Raw genomic sequence first — 18317 nt, forward strand, 5'->3', positions numbered from 1 at the left:
TGGTCAATTTTGAACATACTGCCCCCAACCTTTTAAGCATTTTGGTCAGGTCAAACTCTGGTTTCAAAAAACTGATCTGCAACTCTGTAGAATCTGTATTTTATTTGTGAGTTTAGCAGATTGGTCAGGTGAACTGGCCAGTGTATGACCACCTCAATATTCTTCAGTACTAGGATGTCCATGCTTTAGAGGTTTAGGGAAAAATTTACCAAAACTAACCAGTTGGACAGTCCTTCTCATCTAGTCCATTTTCACAGTCTTGTTCTCCATCACATCTCCAGGATACTGGGATACACTTATTGCTTGGTCCCCCACAGCTGAACTTCTGTGCAGCACATACCTGTTTTGCTGAAGCAACATCAAATTGACACATACGTTAGAAAGTGCAAAGAAAGAAAGGGCCATATAAAGAATAGGTTAAAATGGAAAGAATGGAAAGGCAAATACATGGCAGTAAATAGAAAATATCAAAAAAGACAACCACTAAACAAAGTACTGGTGCAAAAGGCAAAAAAAAATCTTCAAAGTTTAAAGTGAGAAAACAGAAGGTGATAGAGACCTCTACAAAAAAAAGAGAAAAAAGCCAAATGAAATGAAAGAAAAAATCAAAAAAAAAGGACACTGCACAGCCATGCAGATAATTGTAAAGAACATTAGAGGACCAAATCGGCTACGTAGAGAATAACATTATGATTTCTATACTTTTCCTGTCTGGATTAGAGGAGTTCCTCTCCGTTTGAACTCCAGAGGCAAACAATGTCAATGTAATCATACATTTTTTCAAGTGTATACACAAGGGCATTTATTCTCCATGTGATGAGTTCTCCGGAGAATTTGAGTACTTCAATAGTCAAAGTATTTTTTCCAGCAAAACGGCCGTATTTGATTGAAGTACAATCGAAGTAAAATCATACGATCGAACGATTTAACCCTTCAAATCGAACGATTCAAAGGATTTTTTTAAAAAAAACTTCGACTTCTCAAAACCTGCCCAAAAGCCTCAGGTTCTAGGAGGTCCCCAATAGGCTAAACAGCAATTTGGCAGGTTTAAGGTGGTGAAGTCGAAGTTTTTTTAAAGAGACAGTACTTCGCTATTTGAGTGGTCAAATATTCGAAGGTTTTTCAATTAGAATCAAAGTCGAATTTGGCCTATTCGTTGGTCGAAGTACCCAAAAATGACTTCGAAATTCAAAGTTTTTTTAATTCGAAAATTCACTTCGACCTTTGATAAATCTGCCCCTAAATGCAAACATTAAACGCAAACTGAGCAAAAATTGATCTTGCACCCCTATCCAGTTTCTAGCATTTTTCCTCTGCCACTAGGAGAAAAGATAAACTGTCATTATTTTCACAAATACATTTTAAGATATGAAATTGGTTATATGTATTAAATTATTTATTAATGTGCTTCTTCAAACTAATTCTTACACAACCTAATACTTATACAGGTATGGGACCTATTATCCAGAATGCTTGGGACCTGGGGCTTAATTTGGATCTTCACACCTTAAGACTACTAGAAAATCATGTAAACATTAAATAAACCCAATTGGCTCATTCTACTTCCAATAAGGATTAAATATATCTTAGTTTGGATCAAGTACAAGCTACTGTTTTATTATTATAAATAAAAAGAAAATCATTTATAAAAATTTAGATTATTTGATTATAATGGAGTCTATGGGAGACGGCCTTTCCGTAATTCTGAACTTTCTGGATAATGGATCCCATACCTGTACAATAAATGGTAGTATGATAGTATGATATATATATATATATATATATATATATATATATATATATATATATATATATATATATATATATAAAAAATTGTCCAGAAGTGCCCGCACTCATACTTTGAGTTGCCAGAGGTGCACAATCAAGGATTCATATATAGGAGTTTTATCTTGACTTTGCAACATTATATGCAGAATGGAGATGAAATGAACCACTCCTACATTAAGTGGGCTTTAAGCTCCTGAACACTTACCACTACTGCAAGTGGCCTCAGACTCATCACTTTTGTCAGGACACTCCTCCTCCCCATCACATTTCCAACGTGCAGAGATGCAGTGACCACTGTTACAGGTAAACTCATCTTCTCCACAAGTTGTTTTAGCTACAAGAAAGAAACAACATGATTACATATTGTTTAGAACAAGTGCATGTGAGGAAAAATATGTTAACAGCTTCATTAATACTTAAAGGAGAACCCAATCCCTTATTAAAAAAAACCCTACCCCCCTACCCCATATAGACCCCCCCTCCTTCATTGCCCCAGCCTAGCTGCTACCCCGGGCAAATGCCCCTTACTTTTTACTAGGGTTGTACTGAATCCACTATTTTTGATTTTTCGGCAGAACCCCCTAATCCTCTGTGAAAGATGTGGCCGAATAACGAACCAAATCCTAATTTGCATATGCAAATTAGGGGTGGGAAGGGGAAAACTTTTTTTACTTCCATGTTTTGTGCCAAAAAGTCACGCGATTTCCCTTCCTGCCCCTAATTTACATTTGCAAATTAGGATTCGGAACGGCTGGGCAGAAGGATTCGGCCGAATCTGAATCCTGCTGAAAAAGGCCGAATCCTGGCCGAATCCCGAACCGAATCCTGGATCGGTGCATCCCTACTTTTTACTTACCCCTCTGTGCAGATTCATGGATCGGAGTTTGCGGCAGCCATCTTCCGGGTCTTCGGTAATCTGAGAATGAGATAGGCATGGCGGTGCATGCGCAGTTGGAGCAATTTCCCGGTTTGCGACAACTGCGCATGCACAGAAATTGACGGAAATTGCAGAAGTGTCGGAAGGAGACATGAAGACCCGGAAGATGGCTGCTGTGAATTCCGATCCCTGAATCTGCATGAGGGGTAAATAAAAAGTTAGGGGCATTTGCCTGGGGTAGCAGTTGGCCGAGGGGGGGGAGGTCTATGTGGGGTAGGGTTTTTTTTAATAAGGAGTTTGTTTCTCCTTTAAGACATTTAATAAGCACAGCTGTATTCATGGTACAGGCAGGGCCGCCATCAGGGGGGGACAGGGGGGACTGTTGTCCCGGGCCCGGATGTTTTGGGGAGTTAAGGGGGGCCCGGCCGTGCTGCACTTACTTGCATTTACTTGCACAGCCGGTCCCCTGCATCCGAGCTCCGATGACTTCTTCTTGTGTTCTGATTCGCCAGTGAAATGTAAGTCCCGGTAAAGCCACATTCTGATTGGTTGGGAGACGTTTGAACCTCCCCTCTACTTTATCCAATCACCATGCGCCTTTACCGGGACTTACATTTCACTGGCGAATCAGAGCACAAGAAACCGAAGATACCGGCATCTGAACTCCCTGGCTAAGGTACGTGCAGTTTTTTTTTCTTTTAACTTGTGGGAGCCCTGACCAATTGTTTTTTTAAATGTGTGGGGGCCCTTTGCTAGTTTTTTTGTTTTTTTTAAGATGTGTGGGGGCCCTGGCTAATAGTTTTTTTTAAAAAATGTGTGGGGGCCCTAGATAATTGTTTTTTTTTTTAAATGTGTGGGGGCCCTTTGCTATTTTTTTTTTTTTTTAAGATGTGTGGGCACCCTGGCTAATAGTTTTTTTTAAAAAAAAAATGTGTGGGGGCCCTGGCTAATTTTTTTTTTTTTAAATGTGCGGGGGCCCTTTGCTATTTTTTTTTTTAAATGTGTGGGGGCCCTTTGCTATTTTTTTTTTTTAAAATGTGTGGGGGCCCTTTGCTATTTTTTTTTTTTTTTAAATGTGCGGGGGCCCTTTGCTATTTTTTTTTTTTTTAAATGTGTGGGGGCCCTTTGCTATTTTTTTTTTTTTTAAATGTGTGGGGGCCCTTTGCTATTTTTTTTTTTTTTTTAAATGTGCGGGGGCCCTTTGCTATTTTTATATTTTTTTAAATGTGCGGGGGCCCTTTGCTATTTTTTTTTTCAAATGTGTGGGGGCCCTTTGCTATTTTTTTTTTTTTAAAGATGTGTGGGGGCCCTGGCTAATAGTTTTTTTAAAAAAAATATGTGGGGGCCCTGGCTAATTGTTTTTTTTTTAAATGTGTGGGGGCCCTTTGCTATTTTTTTTTTTTAAATGTGTTGGGGCCCTTTGCTATTTTTTTTTTTAAGATGTGTGGGGGCCCTGGCTAATTGTTTTTTTTTTGTAAAAAATGTGTGGGGGCCCTGGCTAATTGTTTTTTTTTTTGTAAAAAATGTGTGGGGGCCCTGGGTAATTGTTTTTTTTTGTAAAAAATGTCTGGGGGCCCTGGGTAATTGTTTTTTTTTGTAAAAAATGTCTGGGGGCCCTGGCTAATTGTTTTTTTTTGTAAAAAATGTGTGGGGGCCCTGGCTAATTGTTTTTTTTTTTTTTTAATGTGTGGGGCCATGGCCACCAATGTTTTTTTTCTTTAACCACCACCTGACCACCAAAACTTGTAGGAGGGGTCTGGGCACCAAAGTTATTTTTTTAACTTGTAGGGGGGCACTTCATCTTTTAATGCCTGTGTGGCCTTCATACTGAGGGAGGGGTGGCGAGGGGGGGGCCCAGAAATTTTGTTGTGCGGGGCCCCGTTATTTCTGATGGCAGCCCTGGGTACAGGTATGGGATCTGTTATCCGGAAAGTTCTGAATTACAGAATGCCTTCCTCCCAAAGACTATTTTATCCAAAAAATAATTCTCTGTAATAACAAAGCAGTAGCTTGTACTTGATCCCAACTAAGATACAGTTAATCCTTATTTGAGGCACAACCAGACCATGGGGTTTATTTAATGTTTACATGATTTTCTAGTAGACTTAGGTAAGAAGATCCAAATTAGGTAAAGATACATTATCTGGAAAGTCCCAGGTCTGGAGCATTCTGGATAACCCGAGGCTGCTAAAAGTTTGAATAAAAAAGTACCCCATCTCAAACCTGCCGAGGTCAAGTAGAAGTCAAAAGCAGAAATTGTGGTTTTCGGAAATAATCCGAAAAAAATCTTTTCCCGCAATTTCATTTATTGATAAATAAGGTAAAGATGTGGATCGAAGTTTGGTTGAAGTGGTTTTATTAAAATAATGAGAAATATTCAGATTTTAGTAAATAACCCCCTAATTGTAACTAAAGGTTATGCACTGCGTTTGGTTCTCTTAAAAAATATCTTTCTCTGTATGCAGAGGGGTTATGTGTATTTTCCCAAGCACTAATTTATGGGGCACATTTACTTAGTACGAGTGAAGGAATAGAATAAAAAATACTTCGAATTTCGAATGTTTTTTTTGGCTACTTCGACCTTCGACTCGAACGATTCGAACTAAAAATCGTTCGACTATTCGACCATTCGATAGTCGAAGTACTGTTTTTTTAAAAAAAAACTTCGACCACCTACTTCGCCACCTAAAACCTACCGAACATCAATGTTAGCCTATGGGGAAGGTCCCCATAGGCTTTCTAGCCAATTTGGGATCGAAGTAAAATCTTTCTATCGATGGATTAAAATCCTTCGAATCATTCAATCGCAGGAATTGACTTCGAAGTCAAACGATTTTACTTCAACGGTCGACTATCGAGGGATAATTAACCCGCGATATTCGACCCTTAGTAAATGTGCCCCTATGTGTTGTCAAACAAAAATTTTTGTCCGCAGCACAATTTTATACGTGTGCTGGCCAAAATTTGTGTGCACTTGCACAAGAAAACTGCATACATTTTTTTCCATGCTATGGGTCTAGTAATACAAACTTCCTCTTTTTAATGTGGAAATGTAGAATGTGGTAAGTTAAAACCACATCATAATAGTTTCTTTCTGTGCAAGCATAAGGAAATATCCTAAGTAAGCAAAAGTACTGTACTGTAGTTGGTGGGCAGTTACTATAATAGAACGACAAATGTAATATAGGTTTGAATTCTTACAGAACTTCTTAAATAAATGTTTTAGAGTAAAAATACAATTTCATTCACCAAAGAGTAAAAATACAATTTCATTCACCAACCCTTCTAATGTTGACTTTACTTCCCTAAATTTGGTCAATTTTGAACATACTGGTTGTGGGGAAGGGTTTTTTTTAATAAGGGGTTTGTTTCTCCTTTAAGACATTTAATAAGCACAGCTATATTTATGGTACAGGTATGGGATCCGTTATCCGGAAAGTTCAGAATTACGGAATGCCGCCTCCCAAAGACTATTTTATCCAAATAACCAAATTTTTTTTTCTGTAACAACAAAGCAGTAACTTGTACTTGATCCCAATTCATATATAATTAATCCTTATTGAAAGCACAACCAGCCCATGTTTTTTATTTATTGTTTACATGATTTTTTTTACATGATTTTCTAGTAGACTTAGGTAAGAAGATCCAAATTACAGAAATATCCAATATCTGGAAAGCCCCAGGTCCAGAGCATTCTGGATAACAGATCCCATACCTGTACTGGAGAAACTGTATAATATAGTACTAAGTGTTGCCAAAAAGTAATTGACACAGTGGTCTGTTTGTTGGATGTGCATTTTCTAGTTGTAGGTGTAGGTTGCAATATGTGCGAACCACACAATTAATTTGGGCTGAAAAAGACCCCTGTGCATCAAATTTGCCCACCAAGTAAGACACCTACAAGAAAACAAAATCCTCTATAGATTATGCCAATTTTAAATTTTTCTTTTACAGTTTGTAAACTGAAAACACTGCACATTTGACACATTGACACCAGCTAAACACATTCAAAATAACAGGATATTCTTGAAACAAACCAGTAAAAACTATAGCAGATGTTTAATAATCATTTTTCACAAACAGGTTTTGCTGTTTTCTCTTAGGGGCCGATTCATCAAGAGTCGAACATCGAGGGTTAATTAACCCTCGATATTCGACTAGGAACTAAAATCGTTCGACTTCGAATATCGAAGTCGAACGATTTAGCGCAAATCCTACGATCGAACGATTATTCGTTCGATCGAACGATTAAATCCTTCGAATCGAATGATTCGAAGGATTTTAATCCAACGATCGAAGGAATATCCTTCGATCAAAAAAACTCAGGCAAGCCTATGGGGACCTTCCCCATAGGCTAACATTGAGTTCGGTAGCTTTTAGCTGCCGAACTAGGGGGTCGAAGTTTTTCTTAAAGAGACAGTACTTCGACTATTGAATGGTCGAATAGTCGAACGATTTTTAGTTCGAATCGTTCGATTCGTAGTCGAAGTCGTAGTCGATGGTCGAAGTAGCTCAAAAAACACTTCGAAATTCGAAGTTTTTTTAATTCGAATCCTTCACTCGAGCTTTTTAAATGTGCCCCATAGTGTTTTGAGACATGGATGGTTTATTAGCAACCGAATTAGCCAGTTGGAGCAGAAAAAATCTGTCAGTGTCTCATTAGCGTTTTGGCACATCTCGGGGGATAAAGGTGAGGTTGAGGAACTTGCAAATAAATCATTAAAGATTTGTATTATTATGCAGTTTAGTGAAATTTTACAATAGCAACAGTTCCACTTTAAGGCTAAAAGCACAGAGGCAACTAGTAGCAGGCTAAAATGGGTTTCTGTGTTTGTCTAAATTACACATAAATATGACCAATCACTGTGAGCTATTGAACGGCAATCGACATACTTTACAATAGTGACAGCAAAGAGTGGAACTGTTAGATGTATCTACTGCCATAATGTTATGAAAAGTAAGACGCATGTTACATAAAGCAGGGATTACATTTTAATAATATACAAAACCACAAAAAATAAGTGGGATTAGAGAACAGTGTGCGATAACAAAAAGAAAAGGGTGGGAGAAAAGCCCACAGGAGAGCTAGCTACTTCAGGGACAAGAAAAAGAATGCTGCATTGTAATTATCCATACAAGTAAGAAAATATACTGTATGCAGTAACAGGCAGTAGTTTCATAAAATATACTGTGACACAAATTATATATATATATATATATATATATACAGTGGTGTGAAAAACTATTTGCCCCCTTCCTGATTTCTTATTCTTTTGCATGTTTGTCACACAAAATGTTTCTGATCATCAAACACATTTAACTATTAGTCAAAGATAACACAAGTAAACACAAAATGCAGTTTTTATATGAGTGTTTTAAATGGGTTTTTATTATTTAGGGAGAAAAGCAATCCAAACCTGTGTGAAAAAGTAATTGCCCCCTGAACCTAATAACTGGTTGGGCCACCCTTAGCAGCAATAACTGCAATCAAGCGTTTGCGATAACTTGCAACGAGTCTTTTACAGCGCTCTGGAGGAATTTTGGCCCACTCATCTTTGCAGAATTGTTGTATTTCAGCTTTATTTGAGGGTTTTCTAGCATGAACCGCCTTTTTAAGGTCATGCCACAACATCTCAATAGGATTCAGGTCAGGACTTTGACTAGGCCACTCCAAAGTCTTCATTTTGTTTTTCTTCAGCCATTCAGAGGTGGATTTGCTGGTGTGTTTTGGGTCATTGTCCTGCTGCAGCACCCAAGATCGCTTCAGCTTGAGTTGACGAACAGATGGCCGGACATTCTCCTTCAGGATTTTTTGGTAGACAGTAGAATTCATGGTTCCATCTATCACAGCAAGTCTTCCAGGTCCTGAAGCAGCAAAACAACCCCAGACCATCACACTACCACCACCATATTTTACTGTTGGTATGATGTTCTTTTTCTGAAATGCTGTTTTACTTTTACACCAGATGTAACGGGACGCGCACCTTCCAAAAAGTTCAACTTTTGTCTCGTCGGTCCACAAGGTATTTTCCCAAAAGTCTTGGCAATCATTGAGATGTTTTTTAGCAAAATTGAGACGAGCCTTAATGTTCTTTTTGCTTAAAAGTGGTTTGCGCCTTGGAAATCTGCCATGCAGGCCGTTTTTGCCCAGTCTCTTTCTTATGGTGGAGTCGTGAACACTGACCTTAATTGAGGCAAGTGAGGCCTGCAGTTCTTTAGATGTTGTCCTGGGGTCTTTTGTGGCCTCTCGGATGAGTTGTCTCTGCGCTCTTGGGGTAATTTTGGTCGGCCGGCCACTCCTGGGAAGGTTTACCACTGTTCCATGTTTTTGCCATTTGTGGATAATGGCTCTCACTGTGGTTCGCTGAAGTCCCAAAGCTTTAGAAATGGCTTTATAACCTTTGAAATTGAACTCAGGTGTGATAAACCACAGTTAAGTTATTTTTTAACAAGGGGGGCAATCACTTTTTCACACAGGCCCATGTAGATTTGGAGTTTTTTTTCTCCCTTAATAACGTAAACCTTCATTTAAAAACTGCATTTTGTGTTCAATTATGTTATCTTTGACTAATAGTTAACGGTTTATGATGAGCAGAAACATTTAAGTGTGACAAACATGCAAAAGAATAAGAAATCAGGAAGGGGGCAAATAGTTTTTCACACCACTGTATGTATATATATATATATATATATATATATATATATATATATATATATATATATATATATATATATATATATATATATATATATATATATATATATAACAAAGCAATGGGACAGCACTCCAAGGATTTATGACATCAGTCAAGCAAAAAGGTTTATTGTATCCGACGTTTCAGTTCCAGTGCGGAACTTTCATCAGGGAAGAACCGGTGGTGTGTACAGTGGGACGTTTAAAACGTCTATTTGGCGCCAAAAGCCATTGCCTGGCAACCAGTAAACAATGTGAACATCGTGCAATTGATTACATAGTGAAAATACATGGCAGACATTATGTGCGTATCTGACATAGTATACAAATAGTCACAGACCTATTCACAAACACCTCTCTCTGTACAACTCGCAGTCAGCACGTATATAGTAATACTGCATCATGAGGGCGTGATTACCCTAAGTGGGCGTGGCCGGAGCTCCGTCCAAGGTCCTGTAGCGGTGGAGGTAGCTCATTAGAGCTAAGGGCTGCAGTGGGACTGGATAGCGCATAACGTTTGGGACAAGCCTCTTGGTAACCATGCACAAACCTCATAGCAGCGCCAGTAGCGCTTCACAGCAGTGCCAGGCAACGGCTTTTGGTGCCAAATAGACGTTTTAAACGTCCCACTGTACACACCACCGGTTCTTCAATGATGAAAGTTCCGCACTGGAACTGAAACGTCGGATACAATAAACCTTTTTGCTTGACTGATGTCTATGTCATAAATCCTTGGAGTGCTGTCACATTGCTTTGTTATATGATTTTCTACGGATTAGCACCCAGGTTATTTCCCTGGCTTATGGTGTGCGCTCCCTATGACTGTATATATATAAATATATATACACACAAACACACACACACACAAATGTAATCCTTGATGTGTCTCTTGAAATCAGTGTGCATATATTTACCAAACACACCAAAAAATACTGCAATGTGCTCTTTGCTCAAAGGCCATCTCTTGTTGTAGTATTTTTGTACTTTTTCCTCTACAAAGCTAATAACATTGGACTTGCCATTTACTCTGAGCTAAGTGTTGTAATTACTCCTCCCTATGGAATCAGTTCATAATAAAGATTTACAGAAATATTACCGAGTAGTAAAAGCGCAACAGGGCAGACATGGTTACTCCCATTCATCTGGGGGACCAGAAACATGTTTGCTTTAAAGTTCCCTTTTACACAAGTTTCTTGCTTCCCTGCAAGTTGCCAAGACAACAGCTGCCATTGGAATACAAATCACTTTTCTGCAGCAAACACTGAGTCTGAATGCAAATGGGAGAGAAAACTAAGTAAACAGAGAACCACGAAAAGCAAATTTTCTATGACCACAAATTCCCCCTAATACAAGTTCCACAAGCCTTCAGCTGTTGTATAAAGGCCTCCAAACAATTTTGCAAATAGAATTGCAACTCCTCACTTTATCATTTAACAACAATTGCAATGTCAGGAAAGTCTCCACATCACCAGTGTAACCCCATATGTACTGCAAAGAATGCTGCTTTTTTTGCATAATTCACTGAGGAACTTGTATCCTAGCACTACATGTAGTATTCCCATTCTTTTGCAATGGATAGGGAGGTGTACTGCCCAACCCAAATCCCATTTTTCATAGCGCAGTTGACAACAACCTTAAGCAGCATTCTCCTTATTTTGCATGCCTATATAAAACATACAACCACGGCTATAGAGAAATTCTCCAGACTCTGCTAACTCAATACACCACCAATTAACACTTAACAAATAAGAGTTAGAGAAATAAATGTAGCTATAAAAATATACAACTTAATTACTGGATTGCTGTATTAAGCACACTGCCTCAGAGATGCCCAAAAGGCTAAAATCCAAAGATTATAGCTGGGATCAGGTGTAACCGTAGGATTTTAAATTGGATTTGGCACAGCTGATTTGATTTGTGGAGGATTCATTATTAGCACAGATTAAAAAATTATGGATTTGGAGCAATTCTAATGGGAAGATGATTATATATAAAAATTAAGTACACTTCAAACATTCCTTATTTTTTCTTCAAATCTGTTTTAGTTACTAATATTACATCTGCTCATTTCAAAATCCACATTCAAATAGACTGGAAAATTACAGGTTGAAAACTTTGAAGCCCCTTGATAGAAAGTGGTTTATATAATGTAACTTAAAATGAACTTAACTTTCAAGCAGCTTACCTTTCAAAATTGGAATTATTTGCTTAAAATGGACTCTATGGGAGATGACCTTTCCATACTTTCTGGATAATGGGTCTCCAGGTAAGGAATTCACATACCTATAAAATCTTTACATAAGTAACCATTTTGTAAAATGAGTTCTCTGTTAGGCTAGTGGTGGATTTCAGAACGAAAATGCAAGTTTGATCATTTCCATGCCAAAATCTGTTGCGTGTGCCTGAACACAGGCCAACGTAATAGTTCCAGATGCAGGCTAAGAAGAAAGCTAATATTAGCGTTGGGTTGGTTCTTGGTCTGCACTTCTCCACAGGCCAAGATTGTCCCCGTGTGGCATTAGCCTTAGAGTTAACAGCAGCAGAGTGCTTATAGATAATAGCACCATAGCTCTGCATAAACCAAAAGAAAAATCTAAATGGCAGATATCTGAACATATAAATAAGGTAAGCAAATTAATGTTATAATAATATACAGTATAATAAATATATTAGGGATGCACCGAATACACTATTTTGGATTCGGCCGAACCCCCGAATCCTTCCCGAAAGATTCAGCTGAATACTGAACCGAATCGAACCGAATGCATATGCAAATTAGGGATGGGAAGGGGAAAACATTTTTTACTTCCTTGTTTTCTGACAAAAAGTCACGCAATTTTCCCCGCCCCTAATTTACATATGCAAATTAGGATTTGTATTTGGTTTGGCCCAGGCAGAAGGGTTTGGCCGAATCCCAAACCAAAATCGAAATTGTTGTTCACCTTTAAATTAACTTTTGTATGATGTAGAGACTAATATTCGGAGACAATTTGCTATTGGTTTTAATTTATTTAATAAATAAATAAAAACAATAGCATTATAGGTAAATAGCGTATGTCGGAGTCTGCCCTGACTGCACGAGGATTAGTCTAAACTGTAACACCGTTCTTCTAAATCAATGGTGTGAATCACTGCCTAAATACAAATGCCTGCCAGTCCTTTTGTATTAGGAGAACTATTGGTACAGAAGATAAACGAATATCCAAAAAGCTAGTTGTGCTAGCAATTGAACAGAAAATAAAACTTCTGCATGAGTATTATTCAGCAAGATTGTGCAAAAAGCCACTAAAAAATCAATTCCCTCTTAAAAAAACAAGAATTATATTGTATTGTATCATATTAATAAGGCCAACAACATCAATATGTGGTCTATACAGTTCTACACTCACTTATGTATTCAGTATTTTATTATGAATTTTATAGGGGCCAAGTTTTGAAACTTGCTTTTCCAACTCATATGGTTGCCCTATTTATTAGGGATATGCTGAATTCATAATTTTGTGGATTTGGTGAATAATCTACATATTTAAATATTTAAAATATATTTTAAACATCCATGATCTGCTAACAAAAATGTATTACACTGTCCAGAGCTTTAAGTCACATGACTTTAAGGGTTCTGGTTTGCACAGTTAAACAATAATTGTCTGAATCCTGTAAAAATGTTGCGATTTAGATGAATCCTCTGTGTTCACATGTGCATAAGAAGTCAAAGGACAATGAATTTGAGGTTGGTCGTCCTTTTTGGAGAAAGCTGTACCAGCCCAGGGAGCTTTATTGATGGAAACAAACCACAAAAATGGATAATTATGCAACACGCAGTTTATGCCATATTAATCTTACCAAACTGGAATATATTTAAGTAAATATTACTCTTTTACATCTTTTCCCTTAGGCCTTATTGCATATTATTCTCTGTGCTGCCTCAGAGATCACCTGACCAGAAATACTGCAGCTCTAACTGTAACAGAAGTGTGGAAGCAAAAGACAAAACTTTTTCCTTTAATTGGCTCATGTAAGCCAAATGCATGGTTTGTTTATGTGCACTGTGAATAATAGGCTCCCAGGGGGCAGCCCTTAATTCCTAAAATTTTCTATTTCAGATTACCCAATGCACATACTACTAAAACATATCTTTTTATGAAAATTGTTTGCTTACATGCAGCAGGGTTTTGCATATGAGCTGTTTTATGCACTATATGTTTATAGAGACCTACATTGCTACAGGGGTATAGTTTAAGAAAATCTCCTGAAAATATCTTTAAACTTGTTATGGTTAATAGATCAAATTCATTTTACAACAAAAACAGTAATAAATGGAAAACCTTAACTTCTGATTTTCACAAAAAAGTAAGAATGGGTGAGGATTGAAAAAAAAATAGTCTATTTTTTATCATTTCTCTAGAGTGTTGAATACCCTTGAATTTTATGCATGTAAGTAAAGAGTCCTAGCCACACACTTTTTATTAGACACATTTATTTACTGTGTTAGAGACCCAGTTTTCCCTAGTAGTAACCCAGCATAATAGCAGATAAATGGAACCAATGTTCCTTCCCTCATTAATGCCTTAATAAATATATCCTTAAGATGTAAAGCACCAGTGTCTGGGCTTTCATAGCTATTGACATGCTTCCGCTCCAGCCCCTAAATCCTTGTTACAAGCCCATTATCTTTAGTTGTCATAGTGATCTGACACTTAGCCTTTATTCAGCCATGAATTAAAGTGCTTATTTTTATGCTGTTTTCACAAGAACCTTCTCCTGTTCCTGCTTTCCCTTTGTCCTAACAATCTTTTTGTGTAGCGCTATAACTCATGAGAACCCAAAAAATAATTAAATAAACATCCATTTTCATACATAAAGAATTATATGTATATATAATGCTTTCATTTGAAATAGATGTACAGTACTACAAAAGCCAAGCAAACAAAGTGTATCATTAGCCATTTGTAGTAGTTTTATAGATGAATAATCTGTCATGTCATACTACAAATTATACTATCCCACAACAGCAGAAATATTATTTGATTGATATAACAGATTCAAATAGGCTGTAACAGGTTTGTATTTTGTGTAAGAGATAGCTTAACTCCAAAGTGATTTAATAGAAATTCATACAGATTTCTACAGTTAAAACAACTCCCCATGCCTATTTTATTCGGATGTTTTCACATACATATATTGATACAACAAAGCAATATTTTGTTTATTTTTCCATGGCTGCAGCATTGGTATTTATATACTCACAACTGCCCCTTTCTGATGTTGCAAAAAGGGAGGGGCAAGGGCACAGATCTATAAATTGGAACTTCAGGAGGCGGAAGTGGGGTATGGTAAGACCTGCACATGATCCAAGAAATGTGTGTGGAGTCAGGTATATCTTGGATCCCACAGGATTCTGGCCAGGCCACAAATCACTAGTAGGGAGATTAAAAACTCGTGTCTTGTTTGGACCAATAATTGTGGACCAATAATAGCAAAAAAAAATGTATAAATCACAAATAAAATGTTAGTCCAGCAACTTCAAATAATATATATTTTTGGCAGCAATAAATCAATCTTGTATTAGGGCCAATATAAACTGTATTTTAAATAAATCTGACTCCTGATGCCAAATACATAATTAAAATGACCCTATTTACTTATCACTGCTTTCCACATAGATCTATAAGAACACATAAAGGCCTCATATAAGAATGCTTGAGCCTTTAGGAACCAGTGTGTTTTTACTAGTCAAATGCTGAAGGCTCGAGTGTTCTTAAATGGGGCCCATTAGAGTAGCAGACAAACCTCAACGAGCTTTTCTGAGACTAACTAGATCTGTCAAGGATTTTTCTAACTGAGGCAGCACATTTCATAGATAACTATGATCAAAAGTTTGGATCACAGCCTTTTTATCAAGAATCAAGTCCATGAGTATTAGGATGTTTCATTCCAGGTTTGGTCTAGATTTAATTCAGTGTTAGAAACTTGTCTCTTAATTCAGTTCCAATTTTCTCTTTCAAATAGTTTTACATGATAAACCATGAGAAACATTTTTTCATCAAACTTAATTTGGCCCTTTGTGTTATACAGACGTTTTCATGAATATCTTTTCAAATCACTCCTGTCCACCCAGAATTTTGCTAATATGGAAGTAAAAGCACTTTTATGAATAGAGCAAGCGTGCAATATTTGGCTTCCATTTTATTGCTTTACGTTCTATGGTGGAATTGCAATTGATACTTCAAGTCAGCCACAGGAGTATGACAGCATTTTTTCAAACTTCTATCTCAAGGCAGGGATCTTGTAAGTCGTCAACTAAACCATTTGTGATGTTAGTGTTTGTGCAAGTCATTAAGTCTATGCAGGGGCGATCCTGGCCCCTCCGCCACCTGAGGCAGCAGCAGTTGCTGCTGCCCCCCCTCCCCCGGAAATTCACTCTTAAATTACCAGGAGCAGCATTTTTGCTGCCCGTGGTACCTAGTGGGGCGTTGCCGCCTGAGGCGGCAGCCTCAACGGTGAAGCACCCCTGAGTGTATGAATAAATCCAAGTAGGGTCTCTCTCTGGTTTTCATTGTGCTTGTAATATACTATAAAGCACTATGACTACATATGACTAGGATTCCTGCAATAAGATAATCCAACTAAACTGCAAACCCAAAGAGCAAACCTAAAACTGTACAAGAGATTATTTTAATGAAATGAAACCCTAATAAATGTTGAACCCTGCCAAAATTCTTGCCTTAGCAAATCAACGAAACATTGGCTATATACTGAATTAATATAAATCCCAGGGTCTTCTAAAAGGTACACTACTTAAGTGCTGATATAACCGTAATTTATTATACATTAATATCTTCATTTCAATCAACATCCTAAACATGTTAATAGATTTATCTCACCAGCATTACATTTGTCAAACATATACAGCTATTAATTCCCGCTTTCTCATCAAGCTGGACAATATGATAAGGAATGCTCAAGTCTTAGTTTAGTCAATGTGATTGGCTAACATTAGCAGATCTGTGGAACATTATTATTAACAGTTTTATATATTGCAGGCAAGGATAAGACTGTACATATATTAAGCAGGGGACTGTTTATATTTGTATTATCAGAATAACATCTCCATAATGAAGGATGTAAGACTCAAATGCAGCTTTCAATACGGTTACTGTGGGATAAGCAAGGCCTCATGAGCTTCACACTGTAATTTGCACTGGTATTGCTCCTTTACAAAAACTGTTTGAAGTCTGATAAAAATCAATAGTCTTAATGGATACTCTAATGGAGCACAAGCTCAAACCCCTTCCAAAGCACATTGCTCTCACACTTTTACAAGCGGACAGCATGCATGAGAAGTGACTGATGACAGGCTCTGAGGTGCTAAAGGATTTTAAATAGCTTTACAAAATACTTTAAGAGTAAAGGTGGCCACATACTGGTTGATCCTCTAAATTATCTTGCCAATCGGCCTACAGACAGAAAAGATGGATAACATACACGGGAATGGCTACCAAAAAGTGAAAAGAATCAATAACACACCTTCCACCTCCAGACACCCCCATACGTGGCAGACGCTTGTTTCACCCACCTAAATGTCGCTTACAGTCAAGAGCAAATCTCTTCAACTCATACCATACCACGCCAGTAGTGGGTGCAAAATAGTTCAGGCAAGATGTATTATGGGGAATCAACACTGCCATCTGCACCTGTATTTTTCATTCTGCACTCTAAATTCTTAAATGAGCCCTAAAATATTTCTGTCATTACCACCCTAACATCTCTGCTTTCTCCTCTGGCTTTTCTGCGGAGTCAGTCCATGCTGAAATCCACGTTGTCTCATGCAGAAATACACTCGGTGTACACTATGAATTCAGGCAGCAGATTAGCTTCTACATTAGCAAAGCAGAGAAATTACCTGTTATTAGGCTAAATATATGTTAAATTATAGCGAGTTGCAGAGAATTTTACTCCTTCCTACCTACAATGTTTGCCCATAGAAAAGACAGGGCTGAGTGAATTGTAAAATTATTTTAAAAATAATACCTAGTAGCAACAATAAAGGCAAACACTAGGACCTCAGCTGCTGCTGAGTTCCAAACAGCATCAGAGCCTACACATAACTATCAACCTTACACATGTTTATATATGTATTTAAAGGGGTTGTTCACCTTCCAAACACTTTTTTCAGTTTAATTGTTTTCAGATTGTTCCCCCGAACAATTACTTTCCATTATTTATTTTTTAAGTTTTTTTTCTCAAAATCTAAGCTTAAAGTTTAATGTCCCTGTCTCTGGTGTTTGAGTCTGGCAGCTCAGTAATTCAGGTGCAGACTCTGAACTGTTACAATTTTGCAACATTTAGTTGATACATTTCTTAGCAGCATTGCTACAGTATTAACAAATATTGTATCAATTCTAACAGCTGCCTTTCATGAAATCCAGATATTCTACTCAGCAGGAATAAAGATAAGAAATGTATCAACTAAATGTATCAATTTAGAACAGTTTACAGGGTCGGTGACCCCCACTCCCACAGCTGCTTTAAGAAGGTGAAAAATAATAAAATAATGATATTAGAAAAACGTTCACACATAAAAAAATTAGAAAGTAATTGGAAAAAGTAATTATTTCTGGTGAACTGTCGGAAAACCACTAGATGTTTGAAGTTGAACCACCCGTTTTAGTGTTTGCTTTAGATGGCAGACTAAGGATTACAACAAATGTTGCAAAATTGTAAATATAAAATGTTTTATGTCCCTTTTTTGAAATTACTTAAATTTTTTCAGGCCCTATACTATTAACCTTCTATCTTGATTTTAAAACTGCTTCAAGGTGGATAGAGTAATTAACCAGATAACAGTTGACAGTTAACAGCCTGAAAGCAGCAGATCAATTAAAAAACAAACTTAAAATATAAAATTAATGACAGCTGCAAATTTTCTCAGAATTCTGCTGCCTCTTCCATACTAAG

General features: G+C 37.3%; 1 protein-coding gene across 1 annotated transcript in view; it reads right to left on the reverse strand.

The window, feature by feature from the left end:
• Window positions 1-18317, reverse strand: part of lrp8.S (LDL receptor related protein 8 S homeolog) — a 79482-nt gene that overhangs the window by 32437 nt on the left and 28728 nt on the right. The window contains exons 3-4 of the mRNA XM_018260917.2: window positions 1994-2122; window positions 220-348 (exon numbers count right to left, since the gene is read on the reverse strand). Coding sequence (XP_018116406.1) covers window positions 220-348; window positions 1994-2122 — 258 coding nt within the window. The remainder of the gene's footprint in view (window positions 1-219; window positions 349-1993; window positions 2123-18317) is intronic.

The sequence above is a fragment of the Xenopus laevis genome, chromosome 4S (assembly GCF_017654675.1).
Source record: "Xenopus laevis strain J_2021 chromosome 4S, Xenopus_laevis_v10.1, whole genome shotgun sequence".
Classification (NCBI taxonomy): domain Eukaryota; kingdom Metazoa; phylum Chordata; class Amphibia; order Anura; family Pipidae; genus Xenopus; species Xenopus laevis.